At 38.7% G+C, this 20,112-nt stretch overlaps 1 protein-coding gene across 2 annotated transcripts in view; it reads right to left on the bottom strand.

The window, feature by feature from the left end:
* LOC149156867 (putative pre-mRNA-splicing factor ATP-dependent RNA helicase DEAH4) overlaps positions 1-20,112 on the bottom strand; it is a 418,919-nt gene that overhangs the window by 269,909 nt on the left and 128,898 nt on the right. For both annotated transcript variants that reach the window (XM_089438720.1, XM_089438721.1), the window contains exons 8-10: positions 1,735-1,821; positions 488-702; positions 153-245 (exon numbers count right to left, since the gene is read on the bottom strand). In XM_089438720.1, the coding sequence (XP_089294846.1) occupies positions 153-245; positions 488-702; positions 1,735-1,821 (395 nt within the window). The remainder of the gene's footprint in view (positions 1-152; positions 246-487; positions 703-1,734; positions 1,822-20,112) is intronic.

Below are 20,112 nucleotides of genomic sequence, written 5' to 3'. Positions count from 1 at the left end.
TAGCATCCATTTTGTTCTCCACAAATCTAACATTTTTCAAATAAACAATCTACAAAATGCATACAAACTTCAAATAATTACTTTGGGTTTCCCTTACCCCAGTAATATTTAATAAACAGAATTTCACCACAAGATGATTTGAGCCATTATACCTGCCATTTGCCTTCCAATTTTAGTTATCAATCCATCCTCATCAATCGCATCAATTAGGTACAGTTGCTTTAAAGCATCCTCCAAGGACTCACCTGCAATAACAGCAAAGGGCTATGTTAGTAATATTCTAACTAATATTGATGTTACTCCATTACAAGCAAAAGGTAACCTTTCAAATATATAGCCCAATTAAAAGCTACGAATGAACATTAAAATGATAATGTTTTATTCAATCCAGATAAGACGGAACACATCAAATATCTTATATCAAAAAAAAAAAAAAACTGCGCAGAAGCAAATTAGCATATTACATGGAAAGTCGCGTGATCCTTACGTGATGGCTGGTCAAGAAAATCGAAGTTAAGAACATCTACATCTGTAAGGTCCAATGACTTTAAATGAAGCACGGCAGTAGCAAGCGATGAACGTTGAATTTCAGGAATCGTTGCTTCAAGCAATTCATGCTCATACACAGATAATGGATAGAGTCTATAACATTTTCCAGGACATGTCCTTCCAGCTCTGCCTGCTCGTTGATTAGCCTGCACTCTGCATGTTATTGAACTCAGATAGTCATCCAGCACGGTTCATGATATCTTCCAAGAAAGAAAAGGATAAAGAAAGAAAACAATCATATCAATGTCCAAGAAAGCCCAAATAGGTCAATAGGCTAGAGATACAATCCACTATCAGAACAGCAAGTGATTCAATATACAATACTCTTACGATATTCCTTATGATAATACAATATGAAAAGAAAAGTGAATTGCTATAATGATACAATACCGAAAGTAAAGCAACTCCTGTATTAATATAATAATCTAAACTTCAGTAAAATAAAAACGTGCAAACTATGTATATCTCAATAGGTCATAAACCATAACAAGGAAAAATGTTCTACGATGTGATATGATAGAAACGGAATAAGATAACCCAGATGTCCACCAAGAAAGAAAGAATGAGAACTACAACTGCTTCAACTACTTTAAGAGACATCCAAAAGAATGTTTTAAATTTTGATATCATAAAGTGCATTGTGTAATGTTTTAAATTTTGATATCATAAAGTGCATTGTGTTTCTAATAACATTTATGAAGCCCAGTCTCACAACGAAGCTCAAAATACCCGCCTTTGATAAAGATGACGTGCAAAATTCCAGCTATAGATAGGGTAATCCTCATTACACAAACATAACCCAAAAAAGATGAGAACAATAATAAATATATATTGAAATACATAAAATACTATGCTTCTATTAACAAGGATGTCACATCAAGTTTGGTTGCAATAGCACACAACCTTGCTTTGGGGAGTTCCAAGCAACCAATGCTTTGTAACATTTCATAGAAATCTGACCACTTGTTTCCTCCTCTACTAGCAGCAAACACCTTCTTCTTGACCTTAACTTCTCCGCAAGAGTAAATGGAAAATATCTTGGGTTTTGACAAAAGCCATTTCTTTTAAAAATGCAAATAGCATAAAAAGGAGTCACTAGAAGGGAAGGTCACAACAAAAATGTATAATATATCCAGTGTTGCAACTTATCATCCTATTTTTGAATTGGAATCTCATATAACATACCGACTAATCTGCACCACATCAAGAGAGTACATCCCAGTCCCAGGGTTGTATTGGCGTTGCTTCACAAAGCCTGGATCAATGACATATCTGCAAAAATATAGGCAAATCATAAGTATGTGTAGAAAGGGAAGTCTATATGTTGGGAGATAATTATCTTGGGGCATAGTTAGAAATATATTGTAGCAATATGCACAAGGATCATCAAGCATTTGACCAAAAATACAGTGGCTGCAAACAATTAGTATTAGCAGTACAGTGTGGAACAAAAAAATGTCAAGCTAGTTATTCCAGACAATGAATCCATATAGAACATAGAACATATTAAGAAGAATTATTCTTGTGAACCAAACAGAAAGAAATCTACGATAACTGCAAGTCATCTAATAATGTCTCTCACAGATAGTGCAGGATAGGCATAACTTATCCCAAATACTCTGATTAATCACCCAACTTATCCATGTCACAAGCCAGCAAATATAGGTGACAATGACAGTAAAATGGGCAATGTCTATAAAAGTTAGTTAGAACTTAAACAATTGGCATTACAATTGAATCTACACCAAAAAACAACCTCTCGTACAAGTTCAGGACCAAAGGATCTGTCACATCCTAAGCTCCTGTTGCTTTGGGTTGGTTCTTGCCAAGTTCCAACACAAGGGGGGTATCACTAACACTATGACCCATCTATTAGTGAATGCAATAGAACCTAGGTCAGAAAGCAGGTCAAGTGCACAAGGTGAAACTAGTAATTCAACACACAGATCCAGAGTAGTAGTGCCTGCCGTGGGTCATGGAATCAGATTAGAAACAAAAGCCCATATTCGTGGGGTGATGAAGAATTCCGATGATGTATCAATGGAAGTTGAGGATCACCAGAACAGTGTAACTCAAACCCTATGATCAATGCTGAAAGACAGCTCTATCATGGTTAGTCAAATGCAATCAAAGGGAAAATTTATTTGTGTTACAAACAGTCAAAGTTAGAACAACCACCCAGATTTGCACGGCTTCATTAATTCAGGGTAGAAATTTCCACAAGACCTCAAAAAGGTGACACAATTACATAAAGTAAGACAGCTGCAAGCATTAATTAGAGAACTCAAAACACAAGAAAAGGGAGACCATATGCAAACCAAGTGGCCAAGTTCTATCTTATGTCAAGACATCTAGAATTACAAGCAAGCAATCTAAATCAACTCTCAAGGCATCCAATCCTGTTACAACACAATCCTTTCATTTTAAAAGGTTTCTGTCTACATGAAAATCTGCATCCTAGATCTGACAGTGCATCCTGCTAAGTCTCCGAAAGAATGTATCATGCATTAGATCAATCACAAATCTATCACTAAGTACCACTGTTGTGACCTACATTTTCTAAAGATAGGCCATTGACTACCAGAAAAGTGGTGGCAACAATAAGCCTACGCTGGAGTTAATTGGGCGAGGAGTTGATTACTGCTTGCATGAATCAAGCGAACTGATGTAACTGCCTGTTTAGAAAATGCATGGTTTGCTCCTCTACTTAACTATACTTCACTGGCGCATGCACTTTGCTTCGCTGCTGAAAATGGTGTTTACCACTCATGCACATTGCATATCTATGAGACATAATTAAATGTGCGCTCCTGTGCCGTGCAAGTAAGCATCTCTTATGTGCAACCAACACAGACAGAACTACTGTTTCACAATAGACAGATGCTCTTAAACATAGAAAGTCTCCTTTCTTAATGAATATTCATTCCAGATCACTATCATAGCATGCGCCTTGCTTTGCAACTGCCAAAACAGTGCCCTACTCCACACCTAGATTAGCACAACCACCAGGAGAACAAATGCATGGTGAGTTATAGTTAGAATATAACAAAACAAGCCTGCAACTCCCATGCCCTGCATGACTTATCTCCTCCAAGGAAGTGCACCATCCATTTCTCCAAGACAACAATATGTTGATTTGGGTAGGATCGGATGCACTCTAGCTCCAAAATTTAGTGGAGGGGCTAGAATACATAAGATCTCCAAGACCCATAAATTGTTTGGAGAAATTCCACCTGGATTGTGAGTTATTAAAATAATTAATACTTTTAATGGGGTTCCCAAGTCTAAACTTAGGAAAATAAAAATATTAAAGGGTATTAATAAAAATATGGGTGAGAAGCTTCTAAGAGATGAGGATCAAGTATGTTTTAATCTTAGCTGTTGATTAGGGACTTAATCTTGGTCATTGATTCATCAACAGGAAAGGTATAAGAAGAGGCTTCAGGGTCAGTTAGAGATACACTGAGTGATCAAATCAGTTCAATTTTTTTGGGTGTGGTTTGCTGAGAAAATCGAACTAGTGATTTGAGTTGCAGTCAGAGGGGCAGAAGCAGAGATTTGGATCAGAAAGGAGTTCTGAGCCAAAGAGTATCGGGCAAAGAGGCAGCAGTAGCATCAAAGAGGCAGCGCAGAGGCCTACGCAGCCCAAGAAGGGGCTCATGTAGTGCTGACGCAGGCCAAGAGGGTCTCTCACAATGGCAGTGTAGGATATTTGTCAAAAGTTTGAGATTTTGCTGGATAAGCGAGGTTTTGAGTCGAGAGGGCCGAACACCAATCTTCCTCCAGCAAATCGATCCAGCAGAAGGGGTGATGCGGTCTCCTAGAGGCAAGACAATGGCCCAAGCAGTGATTGGGCTGGGATTTCACAGTGTTTGTCAGATTCAAGCCACTCAATGGATCAGTTGTGACTTGGAGAACAAGGTAAACCCCCATATGTATTTCTTACTGCGATGATTTCTCTGAAAGGTTAGCCGGTGTGAGAGGCAACCTATTGTACTCAGATTCTTCTTGCTTAATAATACAAACCCTCTATCTGTTGCACCGGTTTTCCCGCATTGGGTTTTTCCAAGGACGTGTTGTCCAAAAATAACGGTGTCCCTTGTGTGTTTGTCTCATATATTTTCAGTTTATGATTTGTATGTCAATGTAGTCTGCAGTAGTGTTTTTCATCACTATTTATAAATTAAATAACTTGTTGAATGTAATAACAAGTAGGAGATTATAAACCAGTGATTGCAGTAGGATTTCTAATGTATAGATTCAGAAATTTTCACATGGTATTAGAGCATTGCAGATCATAAGTCACTGAAGCCATCAGCTAGGAGGTCTAGCGAAACTGCTGCAGAGAAGCAGTTGTCCCGAGTGGCAACGTTGTTTCAGAGCCAGAGGAGCAGCTAAAGGAATGACGCAAAGGCCCATGCAATGCCTACGTCAGCATTCTGAGCCAGTGGAGGGTTAAGTAGTACCCGAGAGGTGCTCACGCAATGAGTGTGTTAGCTCTCTAGGCCAATGCAGAGCCTGGGAGGCTCAGGTCAGTCAGTTGCCGGGGTAGGAGAGGGGTGCAGATTCGATCCGTGGTGTTGGTGGGACATTGTTGTTGGTGGTGCAGAACAATGTCTAAGGAGACAAAACCGAGGTAGAGGGAGTCACTACCTTAGCAGATTTCTTGCCAAAGAAATCTAGATCCGAGTTGCTGAGCAACAGCAAAGAAGGATTGGAGAGGAGTGATTGATTGCCGTGAAGTAAATCGAGACTCAGAGGGAGTCTGCAAAGAACTTGTTCCTTAGAGTATTTCTAGTGCCAAAGAAATCCAGATCGGACTCTTGCTCGAGCAGCAGTAAGAGAGGGGAAAGAGAACCTATTCCACACTTGTTTGAGCAGAGATGGCAGTCAAGGTACTGAGGGATCAAGACAGACTGGATGGAGCATCCAACTTTGTCATCTGGAAGGCTAGGATCCTAGCAGCCTTGGACAAGAATCGCATCAAGGATTATGCCTTGAAAGTGGTGGTTGTACCGATCAATGCTGATCCTCTCAAGAAATACGAGGAGGCTCAAGCGAAGGCGAAGTGCATGATCCTGGACGGGGTCAAGGATCATGTGATCCCACATATTGCTAAAAAGGAAACAGCAAGGGAAATGTGGGAGGCCTTATACACCTTGTATGAGGGAACTTCCGTCCAACGGAAGATGTTGCTTGAGAACCAGCTGAGACAGTATCAGATCCAGAAGGGAGAAGAAATCGATCCCTTCCTTCTCAAGTTGCAAGGGATTTGAAACTAGCTGACTTCCGTGGGGTCTACACCAGATCCTGAGTTCATGGTCACGACTTCCTTGAATGCAGTCACTGAAGACTAGGAGACCTTTGTCCAGAGCATCTTGGGTAGGGCTTCTCTCCCCAGTTGGGAGGAGATGTGGGCAGCTCTTCGACAAGAAGAGATCAGGCAATTAACCAAGGCAGGAAGTAGCGGTAAAGGAGTCAGAGTCAAGAAGGAGGAAGAGGAGGATGCAGCTCTCGCATCAGCGGGACAGCTAGGGCAGCAGAAGAGGAAAAAGAAAGACATAACCAAAGTCAGATGCTTCAGGTGTGGGGAACTGGGACATTTCGCCACTCAGTGCCCTCGGAAGAAGGGCAAGGAAGAGAAGTCTGACAAGGAGGATGATGACGAGGATTGTGCCATGAGTGCTCATGCACCTATACAGAAGAGTTGGGGCGACATAGAGTTGTAGTCGGGAGGACTACACGAAAGGGGTAGGATCCTTGAGGTGCCCAAACTCTTGGATCACATAAAGCTATGGGAGCCCTTAATGACCGTAGCAGATTGACGAGAGTCAGTTGGTGCGAGGGATGATGGAGCAACAGTGGCAGAGCTAGAGTGCTAGAGTCTGAAGCAGCGCAGTGGAGGTTGCAGCAGTGCGGGAGGCACAAAGCAGATTGCAGCAGCGCAGTAGCAACAGAGGGTCAGCACAGATTAGCAGCAGAGGTAGCTTCAGCATCACAGGGTATCCAAACTGACCAGCATGTCAGCTTTTGGGTGACTTATTTCAGTTGCTTACTTCTCAGCAACTGAGTTGCAGTGTAGCAGTTAGTAGTGGCAGTGTTATGGGCAGCATGATGCATCATATTGAGAGGAAGCTACAGTACAGATGAAGTAGTGACAGTGGCAGTGTCATGGGCATCAGTACAGGATACAGTGGTGCAGTGGGTGAAGGGCAACATGCCAAGCATCAGCAGCACAGAGGAACGATGTCGTGGATCAGTGTGATGCTTCTATTGGGGAGTATCGCTAGAGCACATTCCTCGCTAAGAAAGGGAGTGTTGATTTTGGGTAGCATCGAATCTGCCCTAGCTCCGAAATTTTGTGGAGGGGATAGAATACTTCTATTGGGGAGTGTTGACCTCTACTGGTCAACTACCCATGCAGTACCCCCCCCTTTTCTTGGCAAAAAGGGGCAGCACCTGATCAGCATGTCCGTGTGCCATCCTCCCATCATCAGCAACTTGATCTTTTTGATTGTAAACCCAGTCTGCATGTATTGATTGTAAATAATCTTAGCAGACATGAGTCATGTATGTAACTTGCCTAGGGGGACCTAACTTTCTGATGATAATCTACGTCCCGGAAGGTTTTTCGTCTCACCGATCCACGGATCGGCAGAGTTTTCCTTCAAACCTGACCCCAAAGCCGGGATTGATTTTGTCATTGGAATTTTAGGAAAATCCTAGTGTGTTGATCTGCTAGATTATAGTTGTGTCGCAGAACTGGGTGATTTGTGAGGGTCTATGTTAAAGGGTTTTCTCCCTTAAGATGTAAATTGTAAAAGTCATGATGTAATGTGTCCTGAGGGTCGAAAAATGTTTTAAATCCCCTCATGAGTCCTAAGTCCTAGGTCCTAGGTGATGTTTCCGAAGGCTTAGTTCGATGATCCATTTTAAAATGAATTAAAAAATTTAAAAATGAATAAAAATAATAAAATAAATAAAAATTAAAAAAATGAAATAAATAAAAAATAATAAAAAAATTAAAAAATGAAGCAAAAACCCTAACTAATAAAATAATAATATTTTAAGTGAATAAATCGACGGATGAGATCAAGAGATGTCTTGATCCTCATCAACGGTCGAGATCATTTCTACATGGATCACTCGAACTAGCCGTTGGAGTCATTTCCTTTAAGTAGGGTGCTAGGGGTCAGTTCAGATCATCTGATCTGTGAGTCTGTACTGAAAAAGCTCTCTTGTAATCTGATTTTCTGGTTAATAAAGAAGACTTTGGGGTCCAAATCTGGCCGGTGTTACTCTCTGGAATTGCTGTGAGATGTTTATTTTTCTGCATATTTCAGTTTTCAGCCGTTAATAATAGCTTGTTTTCAGAGTATTGTGAGTACAGGTATCTTGCTCACTTGCTAGGGTTTGAATGTTGTAGGGTTTCTGGAAATAATGGCAGGTATCTCCATTATTTCCTAAGATCTAGCAGCATTCTCTCTCTCTTTGCTGATGGTTGCTTGAGATGTGCAGGAAAACCTTTCTGAAGGAAATTGTGGGCGTTTGGGGAAGTTCTAGGCTGAACCAGCCGACTCCCACAGGCTTTTCTTTGCAGAGCCCAGCTGATTTTGGCCCTGGGTTAATCATTTAAAGTTTATTTCCTGTTTTGCATGAGAGACTTTCTTTCTGTTCACAGCAAAGTTCAAATTTCTGTTTCTTTGAAATATTTGTGCTTACTGCTAAATCTGGCTGCTAAGGGGCTAAATTTGTACATTAATCAGCTGTCTTAGGGTTTCGAATTTTTCTGATCTAGGGTTTCAAATTTTTGTGCAGTTTTTATTAGGGTTTTGTCTTTTTTGCAATTGCAGGATCGCCATCAGGGTTAACACAATTCAGTTTAAGAGGAAAAAGCGGAGATTGTCAATGTGTGTTCATGCCCAGAAAGAAAAAATTATTGAATGAATCAGCGTGGTTCTCTTGCTGCCTTTCGAATTGCACAAAAATAAGAAAAGAAATATGTGAGAAATTTTCCCAACGAAACATCCACGCTGAGAACTCGACGCATCTGGTTATGCTTATGATACCAGCGAAACCCACTCAGTGCATCATTTTCTTCTACCGCCGATCCCATCCTGCCTTCTGCGTATTGTCATACTTTCGATTTCCTTAACTCCGCTGAGGGAGAAGCATATCATCAATCCCTTTTTCGTTCAAACAAACTCGCTAAGATTTCCAGAAGATACACTTCACATATGGGTTGGCGTTAAAGGGTTTTCTGTACAGGCACTTTGATAATGCCAGAGGAAACGTGCTTGATAGTTCCATTTCTCCGCCGTCTGCCAACAATTTTACAGCCCAGCGTCAGCCATCAAAACCCTCTGTTTGTGTCCTGCGTGGAGGCATCCAAAACATCAGGAAACGGTTTCGATTTGATCCTCAACGACTGTAGTTTATCTGGCAGCTTCATCATCGGGCCAGGTTTATCTTCAGTCATTTTTCTTTGATGATACGATCCATCGCCGCAGGGAAGGATTCTCAGCTCCATCGAACCCGTCTTACATATCCGCGTGGGCACCAAAAACGTATTCGCGCGGGCAGCAGGCCTATCCCTTCACGCAGACGGTAACATCAGGTTCCGAAAAGGTAAAAGGCATTGCGTTAGTGGTTTCATTCTTTACGTCTCATACGTTAGGATCCAACTTAAATAAAAAATTCATAAAAAGAAAATATGTAAATCGATTTTTTTTGGGTTTTGGATTTCATATGGTATTTGCGTTTGATGTTAATGGGTATAGACGGATCTTTTTTCTTTTCTTTTTTTTTAACTTTAGGCTTGAAATTTGTATAGTTTTACTTTGTTTAAAATAGATTTCATGTTACTTTTAGATTTAACGTATTAGATTTTAATTTTTAGATATATCAAAAAAAAAAAAATCAAAAAAATATTTATGTTTGGGACTTAGCTTTTTGTTTACAATTTAATCTTGTTTAATTTAGTTTAGTTTTTACTTAGATTTTAAATTTATGTTTTATATTTTAGTTTTTATTTAGATCTTAATTAGATTAGATTTTTTATTTATAAAAAAGAAATAACAATAAAAAGATTTTATTCAGTTTTTAGACTTAGGGTTATTTTTCTTAGATTTTAGTTTTAGAATAGATTTTAAATTTTAATTTTTTTTAGATTTTTAATTATCATTTTTATAATATTGAAAAATAAAAAATCGAAAAAAGATTTTAAATTTTTTTGAAAAAATATTAAAATTTTGCGGAAAATTATTTTGCCAGTTTCAGTTGCTTTCGAGATATATCTTTCATGCTGAGACCTGAAATTTTCAAGTCGAAACACGAAATATGATATCTGGTTAATAATTCATGGTTCTCAGGCTTTCATCTTTTCAAAAATTTTCAGTTGCCGGATATCATTTTGGTCATGTGATTTAGCTGATGACAAATGATTACTGTTCACGGTTTATGTTTCTATACCATTTAACAAGTAATCATTGCAATAATAACCTCTTAAGGCACTGGTCTGCTCAAATAATCAAATCCATCGAGTGCTCTTTTATATATCGTATCTCGTGTCTCCCAACCAACTGGTCGACAGTTGGTCTCATCATCTCTCAGGGACTACCCCCCTTAGCCGCGGGACACAGGCTTAAACGGAGGGATCGGGGATCAGAGTGACAGCCCCCGGTCTGAGCGTTGTCGTGCCAATCCGCGCGACAACAGGGAGTATCGCTAGAGCACATTCCTCGCTAAGAGGGAGTGTTGATTTTGGGTAGCATTGGATGTGCTCTAGCTCCTAAATTTTGTGGAGGGGATAGAATACATAAGATCTCGAAGACCCAGAAATCGTTTGGAGAAATTCCACCTGGATTGTGAGTTATTAAAATAATTAATATTTCTAATGGGGTTCCTAAGTCTAAACTTAGGAAAATAAAAATATTAATGGGTATTAATAAAAATATGGGTGAGAAGCTTTTAAGAGATGAGGATCAAGTATGTTTTAATCTTAGCCATTGATTAGGGGCTTAATCTCGGTCGTTGATTCATCAACAAGAAAAGTATAAGAGGAGGCTTCAGGGTCAGTTGGAGATACACCGAGTGATCAAAACAGTTCGACTTTCTGGGCATGGTTTACTGAGAAAATCGAACTAGTGATCTGAGTTGCAGTGAGAGGGGCAGAAGTAGAGATTTGGATCGGAAAGAAGTTCCGAGCCAAAGAGTACTGGGCAGAGAGGCAACAGTGGCATCAAAGAGGCAGCGCAGAGGCCTACGCAGCCCAGGAAGGGGCTCACGCAATGCTGACGCATGCCAAGAGTGTCTCTTGCAGTGGCAATGCAGAATATTCGTTAGAAGTTCGAGATTTTGCTGGAAAAGCGAGGTTCCGAGCCGGGAGGACCGAACAACAATCTTCCTCCAGCAAATCGATCCAGCAAAAGGGGTGACGCAGTCTCCTGGAGGCAAGACGTTGGCCCAGGCAGTGATTACGTTGGGATTTTGCAGTGTTTGTTGGAGTCAGGCCACTCAATGGATCAGTTGTGTCTTGGAGAACGAGGTAAACCCTCATATGTATTTCTTGCTTTTGTGATTTCTCTGAAAGGTTAGCCGGTGTGAGTGGCAACCTGTTGTACTCAGATTCTGCTTGCTTAATAATACAAACCCTCTATCTGCTGCACCGATTTTCCCGCATTGGGTTTTTTCAGGTACGTGTTGTCCAAAAATAACAGTGTCCCTTGTGTGTTTGTCTCATATATTTTCAGTTTATGATCTGTAGGTCAGCGTAGTCTGCAGTAATGTTTTTCATCACTGTTTATAAATTAAATAACTTGTCGAATGTAATAACAAGCAGAAGATGATAAACCAGTGATTGCAGTAGGATTTCTGATGTGTAGATTCAGTTTCACACAATAGTCAACAAGGAAAACTCCGTAAACACCATGTACTCATAATTGCTGTCAACCTTGTGCATGGCTGGATCTAACAACGAGCTGGGAACACTCCCCTTTCTGACCGGTAGGGGTGTGCTTTGCATGTTGCCAAAAATAAGCTACCTTGCCAAGAATATATGTGCCTCACAGCTGCCAAATAGAGAAGCTAAACTGCTGGTTTAAACTGCAAACAATGGCACCACCGCTGAGTGCAAAGGTTGATCATTAAGGGTATAAACATATGCATTATGAATAATAATTATGCTTCGTTCTGCTGATCTGCAAGACATCATAAGAAAATCTGCATGCTGGTAACACTCTGCCAAGATATCAGCATTCAATGCATTCTCTAAGTATCATACAGATGGATTGGGCACTCCCTGTGTACATCATTTTGGTGAAAAAGACAACTTCTGCTTTAAGGAAAATATAACTAATTGTCCTCTTGATGCTGCCCTTATCCGCTGTATTACTTTTCAAACAATTCATCATAGGCAATCACCTCACGATTTTGACCCTTTGTGACCAATGGATTTGGTTTGCTTACTATCCTATATGCCCAACTAAGTTCAAGCAACCACTGATCAAGGCATCTTTAACGTGCAAATCTATCATGGATCATCTCCCATGTGGAAATCCATCATGGACCATCTAGGAGTTGAACCAGTTACCATACTCCATGTACCCTGAATGTATTGAAGCACCCCTAAACATGTTGTAAACACTTTTCAAGTAAATCAAAAGCTAACAAGAAATACATGGGATGGCCACTAAAACATTTGGCTTTGACATGGCTGTTTACGATAGGAAGACCAAAATACCAAGCAAGCTTCCTTTTCTTTCGAATTTCAATGCCTCTTCTTTCTTTGTTTAAAATTTCAATGTCTTTTCTTGTGTTTCCTTATTTGGATGCTTTGTCGACAAGCTATGGCACAAGAGTACCAAATTACAAAAACTTGCCATTTGGATGCTTAGCCAAACATGTAACTCTTTAGGTTGGAAGCACAACTGGAGTGAGTTTGAAGATACATACCAAGAAGTTGGACTAGGTAGTAGCATTAGCAGAGGATATCAGAGATTGAGAATCTAGCTTCTCCTTCTTCTTCTTCTTATAGAGGATGCCAGATTTGAGCAATAGCTTTACTGTGTTCTTCTTCTAGAGGATGTTGGAGTCCAATACCAGCCTAGGCTTTTCGTCTTCTAGAGGAAGTGCCATTACAAGAGCCATTACCTTTGATTGTAAAAGAGTTAGAGGGAACCGATAGTTTATAACTTTATTAATCTGATTTTATTGTAGATGACACATGATGATGAGATACATTTATTATATATTTTTTGGTTTAGGAGTTGGTATCTAGGACATGCTTCAATGTTGATGTGTGACGTATCACTAGACATCTTATACATTGTATAGGCCATTTTCCTTTTCATATTTACGTGGCAATGCCTTTACTTGATGTTGTTGCTTTAGATAATTAAAAATTGAAAAAAAAAGGAATTTTTTTGTATTTTTTCACCCTTGGTGATTTTTTTTTATATTTTCCTTATGAAACCGGTAAGTTGTTTTCTAGACCCTTGGTGATATATTCGTTGACACAATATTTGCACCATTAGTTTGATATTCATTTCATGAAGACGTCATTTTAAGCTTGCTACCACGGAAAATTTAGTTCTTATATTGTTCATGTTTGAAACTAGAGCAAAAATTTCTCCATAATCAATTCCTTCTTTTCGGAAGAAACTCTTAGCAACTAATCTTTCTTTATGTTTATCAACTTTCTCATCTGAAGCATATGTAGTTTTATACACTTATTTGCAACCAATTAACTTCTTACCTCTTAGAAGTGGCATTGATTTCCAATGTTTAATTTTCGGTAAAGCATTACTTTATCTGGAAAGTTTGAGTGATAAAGACAAACTTACATTCCTCATATGCTGCATAGTATGTCTTAATTCTTTCATCAAGATCACCACCAATATTCAGAGTAAACCTATTGGTATTACCGCTCCCCATAAAACCTTATACACACTTGCCTTGTAAAAGACAGTCCCAAAAGTATAACCTTACAGTCTTCTTATAGACTGTTCTGCTGGAGTTTTTCTTCTGTGCATAAGGCTTATAAATCCCAAATGGAAGCAGTGGTTAGTTTTCAGCAATCCAATACTTGTGTAAATTGTAGATTTGTGTTTCAGTCATCTACGTCTTCATAGTTTGTAACTTCCACCTATATATGTCTTGCTGATTTGACATAAGTAATAATTAATGTTGATTTTTGTGTAGCATCGGGAGATATTCCTGCATGCAAAGAAACCTCCTACGTCAGCCTAGAAAAATTATGGAAATTAAAATAAAATAATTTATTTTTTTCAGTTTCATGTAGGCTCAAAAGGGACTGTTGAAAATTGGCAGCTCAAGGATGAATTTCCTAAAATAAAATCTCATTTCTGACAATTCTGGAATGACCTTCTAAAATTAGAAAGTCATGTCTAGCATCTCCAATATCACTTTCCAAAAATAGTAAATCACCTTGCATCAATTGGCAATCAAGTATAGTTGAAGGAAAATCACTTAACATATCATTAATCAATCCTAATAGTTCAATCTCGACTTAAACATCAATATTATTAATATTATTATTATTAGTCTTTATGATACTATGCTATTATTATTAAAAAGAATTACAAGTCACCTTACCTTCATCACCTCAATCTATTCGCACCTCTCTTCCTGATGATTCACATGGCACTACATAACTCTTTGTCTCTCTTAATGATATGTTACACTCTCTCTTACGCACTCATTAAAGACATGGCATATTCCTCTTACACTCATTAAAGGCATGTCATAAAATATCCCTCTTACACTCTCTTTAATGCATATGTTACACTCTCCTTATCTAGGGAATGTGTACTCCTCCTAATGGCATACGTTACTAAGGCATGTGTTCCTCTCTTAATGGCATAAGTTACTAAGGCATTCATACCTCTTCTTAATGGCATAAGTTACTAAGGCATGTGTTTCTCTCCTTAATGGAATGAGTTACACTCCCCTAAATAGCATATGTTACTCTTCCTCAAGGCATGTGTATTGCTCCTCCTTTAACATGAGTTCGTTGTACCTCCTATATATATGTGTCTCATATCATCTCACCTTACTACTACTACTACGTGTGCATTCTGAAAGAAGAATTCGAACTTGAGAGAGAGAGTTGGAGAGACTTGAAGAAGATTGTGAGAGAGAGACTTGGAGAGTAAGAGCAAAACTTGGTAAGCCAAGGTTGATTCAATGTTTCAGTGTTGATTCGGTTGAAGGGAAGGTTAATTTAGTGTCTGCATTTGTTGTTGCTACCAGTGATCTTCATGCTATAGCTTGTTCAGATTTGGGTGAACTTACTCATTCTCTTGATCTCTCATTGTACTTTGTATCTCTATTGAACAATTGATACATAATAGAAGAAGAATCTAGTTGGATTTTCCCTTTGTGGAATTTGCCCTGGTCATTGGACATAAATTCTCTGTCTCATTTTGTTCATGGTTGTCTTCTATTGTGCATTTGTTTTATGTTCTATCTACAATTGCTTAATTAATATTGCAGCAGAAAGAAACTTTTGGAATAAGTAATTGTTCCAGAATATAACATCAGAATTTCAAGAGGGACAAGTCATCCCCAACAAGATGTTAAATTTTGTAGCGATGGTCGGTCTTCATAATTAATATTTTAGCCCTTGAAATATATAATGAAAATCTAAGACATGTTCTTCACGTCATTTTATTGATAAGCCCTTGAAATAATTAATATGCGACATGTTCTTCATGTCGGCCTCAAAAGAGGGAAATTTGAATTTTCAAATTATGTTAAATTTGCCTCCAAAATTTAAAGTCGGCCCTCCAAAAGTTCAGGTCAGCTTGCCCCTATAAACGCACCATCTCGGAGCATCCAACCACTACATAAAGTCAATTTGTCTCTCCTCTTCACCACCAAATTCGGATCACTTCTTTGGGAGCATAGTATTTTTTATACATCAACAAAGGAGCAAAAGGGAGGTCGAGTTCCTCCAAAAGATGAAGAATCTTGTGGTAGCTAAATTTATCTTCGGAGAGAGAGAAGTTGTGGATAGATCCAAATTAGATAGAACTCTGAGACAAGGGTCGAATTCTGAGGCAGGAACAAGGGCAGAGCTCTGAGGCAGGTTGTTATGAATAAAATATAGATATAAAAATGTAAATATAAATAATAATAATAACACATCGTAAATAATGATTAACTAGTTAATGAGGTATGTCCCTAAGGACATCACCTTTCATAAAGGGGCACCTGCCTAGGGTATATAAGCAGGCCCTCACTCTCATTTGTAACATCATTCTCATTCATACATTTAATATACATTCTTGTATCCTCAATGGAGATCTACATATTCCAAGTCTTCTAGAGTGTTTAACTTAAGAACGAACTTTGTTGGTTCCATTTGGTATCAAAGTTGTTCGCTCCTCTAGCCGCTCAACCATTGCACAGAGCCAGTTTGATCCGGCCTTTGGCCATTAATTTTTGTCAAGTTTGTTGCTATTGTGATCGAGGCTTTTAGCCACAAAAATATTGTTTGAAGATTCTCCATCCTGTCATCAAGCCTTTGGCTATATAAATAATTTAAAAAGAGAAAAGAAAAAAGGAGTGGGAGTTATTTAAAAATATATATTTAAAAAAAATTAGAAAAGAAAAAAAATTAAGAAAAAGAGCATATATGTATTAAAAGAAAGGAGTAATAAAATACATAATATTAAAAAAAAATCATATATAAAAAAAGGGTTTAATAAAAAATGAAATTATAAAAAAAATTGTTCTTGTCGTCGCGTTTGATAGTAACCGACAATGGTCGTCCAACAAAACCCCCACTGCCACTTCCTGTTGTTGTAGACGTCTTCGATCTTTGCCTCCAACCGTCGCACTTCCACGACTAGTCGTCGCCACAACCGTTGACGACTCGACCAGACCACGACATCAGATAGGCCATTGTTGTCGTGATCTCAAGGCCTTGTTCCCCATTGTTGACCTTGTTGCTCATTCCCCCTTGTCGGCGCCACCGTGCCCTGCTACCGCTTATCACATTCTTGTTCTCACCGCTACCGCCAATCCACCCTAACACCATCGAGTCACTGTGCGAACTGAATAGAGTTGCAATTTTAAATTCATGGATGGAAAGACAATTTAGCTCATTTTCGTTCACACTGAAATTTTGTGTATCAGAGTTGTTCGACAATTGAAAGACAATTGAGTGTACCGCCTTTTGTTTTCGAACATCAAGAAGTTGATTATTCAAAGTTCAAACTCATTTTCTTATCAATGTTATTGATGGAGTACAATCCTACTAGAGCATCATAAATAGATTTTGTAGTTTCCAAATCTAAAATATATGAGATCAAGTGATCTCGGATATGTCAACAATGATCCTCATGGCAGCGATCTCATTCTTCTTGAATCTTGCCTTTCCTTCATTGTCTTGACGATCAGTCACTTCGCTCTTCGCATGTTTCAAGGCATCATTTTCTGCAAGAATAAGATCAATCCTTTCTTTCCAAGCCCTAAAGTTTGAAGCACCTTCCAACTTGTTTTGTGTCTTAGAGTAGGAACCCATGGTCATAGATCTGGACAATAATCAAATTGCAGAAGTAGGTCTCTTAAGAGTGATCTCAATGCCCTTTCCTTCACCAAAGCTCTGATACCATGTTGATTTTTATAGTGCAATTAAAAACAAGCACAAATTTTCTGTCAGATAATTACTTCCAATGATACAATTACTTCTTTAGCACATTTCAGATCATAAAGCAATTACACTTCAGAAAATTTCAACCATAAATGCAGTAGGGCAGTAGAGATCACAGTAAAATAAATATGCACAAGAGACACAAAATATACCCCAAACCAAGGGAAAATCCCAGCAACCTTTTCTTAGGAGAAATTGTCCAATTCAATCAATTTGTACATCTGAATTCCCAATCAAACATAGTCAAAATAACCATACCACTTTTCAAGTCAATTCCAAACAAAGGAGAGCGAAAGTCAAACTTCTGTTGACAAGTTAGATCAGGTCAAAGTGGCCAGAATTCAGCCTTCTACTGCTAATGGTCAACTGAGGTCAAGGGGCCAAATTTCTGCCTGCTGCTCCACAGAAAAATTTGATCAAACTCCCCAGTTTGACCTCCGGTCAAAGCCATTCAGCAAGTGTGGTAAATGAACAGTCTTATTGCTTCAAAGAATTGATCGACATCAAGTCAAAGATGCCCAGAATATTCGTCCTCCAATCAGTGAAAGCACCCAGAATATGCCAAAGTCAACACTAGCCAAACAGAGTTAAGACAGTCAAACTTTGCTGGTCAAGGAATCTTCTTCCTCCTCTACACGTGAACAAAAATCTTCTTGTTTAGCAGATCCGAATTTGTGTGATGAGATGAGATGCCAAATGAGGAGGTCAATTCATCAACATATACATGTCCAAACGAGTGGGTTTTGACCAAGGGTCAAACCCCTTCATGAGGTGGGGCCGACCTGTCAGACTAGGGTCGACTTGAACAGCATAAAAAATAATAATATTTGCGTTGACTTTGTTGACAAAAACATTGACCGCAGCTACATATTTTCAACACACTTCACTAACACAAAATCAATGATTAGGCATGTTGTTGGGATAGGGTCCCCTGGGGTAAAGTTTTGTAATAAGTTTTGGTATACTTGTAAAGTCTTCGCGTTTTGAGGGAGCGGAGCGCGAAGGTCATAGGAGTAAGAAGGAGCTTTAGTCCCTTAATTTGCTAGAAGATAGGGAGTTTTGTGACCCACCCATGGTCCGCTGACCATGGTATTGTAAGAGCGAAGGCTATATATAGACCAGTCATAGCGAGTCTAGGAAGTAACTCAATAATAGAAGATTATTGTATGGGCAAGTAAGCTAAGGTAGGAAAGTTTGTTTCATGTACTTAAGCGAAGGGGAAAGCTCCTGCGGCTGAGTGCGCAGAGACCTTGGTAAGTCCGCGGGTTGAGTGTGTGGGCCCCTATAGCTAAGTGCGCGGAGACCTTGGTAAGTCCGCAAGCTGAGTGCGCGGGCCCCTGCAGCTGAGTGCGTGGTGACCTTGGTAAGTCGGCAGGCTGAGTGCATGGGCCCCTGCAACTGAGTGCGTGGTGACCTTGGTAAGTCTGCAGGCTGAGTGCTTAGGTCCCTACAGCTGAGTGCGAGGTGACCTTGGTAAGTCTGCAAGCTGAGTGCTCGGGCCCCTACAGCTGAGTGCACAGGGAAGAAGAGTCTGTAACCGAACGATTATATCAATATAAGATTGTTTTAAAGCTCTACTTGTGTATCTATGTGACTATATTTACTTCTGCAAGTTTATATATTTTCACTATGTTATTTTGAATTTATAAGAAGTAATGCTTAATTGATGTGCGCAAGTAGCAGATCTGCTTAATTACTTACTGTTATGAATGTTTAAAGCATTTTGCGAAGGTTAAGATTATGTTAGCGAGTTACTACAATCATCTATATTCTAAGGGTTAGGATTCGCAAAGACTGAAAGAAGCCCTGGCAGCCGCAGGAACCCACCACACTGACCTCTGGATGCAAAAACCTAGTTCTGTCATACCCCAATACTGCTTCAAGTGAGACTGGAGCCTATGCTACGCGGGTCGTTGCCAAAAGGATCAGCGGTTAGGTTTTTGTTGGTTGGCACAGCTAACTCTGAACCTAGGTCAAGACCCTCAAGCCAACACATGTTATGCTTTTTCTATATTATTTTAATGCATAGAGGGTGATCTTGATGAGAATGATCCCAATATAAGCAATGATTTTGATGTTATGTAGCTATTTGTTATAGCATCGTTGTTTTTGGACTCTAGAGGTCATTTAGATCCTCTTTGTTGATATGTTTTGAATCAAAGATGGATTGCACTCAGAGCTATTTTGGTTATATGCACCATTGATTTACACATGAGAAACTTTACATATTTGTGTAAAATAATTTGGATTCATATGGAATCATGGATGCACATGAATTATATGTTCTTTTCAAAATTTGAATAATTTATGTATTTTCTGGTCGACCAATCTTTTGGTCTAGTTCTGAGGATGTTGTTTGTTTGATGTTGATGTCGCTTTATATATAAGTTAAAAAATTGAAAATAAACTATCATTTTAGTATTTAAGTTTCCCGATATTGCAAATAATTTAAAATTTAGATCCCCCGGCAATAAATTGCCAATAACGATAAATGTAACATGGATTTTTATATTATATATATTTTGATATATCTTTATGCATATTACCCATGCAGAATGGCATATAAGTATTGAAAATATGTAAGCATATATTCTTGTAGTAGATTAATGATATAATTAAAGCATCAACTATTTAGTACACAAATAATGTCAACCATCTAACAGTTATCGTTTATAGCATTGTCATCGAATGATCAAACATAACATCAACCTTAAATTTCAAGTTTCAACACATAGCATCTGTCGTTAAAAAGCTGTAGCAGATAACATCAACCAAGAAACAAAACAGAGCATCATGACTAAATAGTTGTACTATGCAGCGAACAATTCAAACTTTATTTGTCATATAATTTGGATTCTAATCTGAAAATACAAATAACTATACCA

The sequence above is a fragment of the Pinus tabuliformis genome, chromosome 9 (assembly GCF_031772625.1).
Source record: "Pinus tabuliformis cultivar Carrire ecotype Pingquan chromosome 9, CPIR1, whole genome shotgun sequence".
NCBI lineage: Eukaryota > Viridiplantae > Streptophyta > Pinopsida > Pinales > Pinaceae > Pinus > Pinus tabuliformis.
The sequence above is the reverse complement of the archived record's forward strand: the minus strand, read 5'-3'. Positions and strand labels throughout refer to the sequence as shown.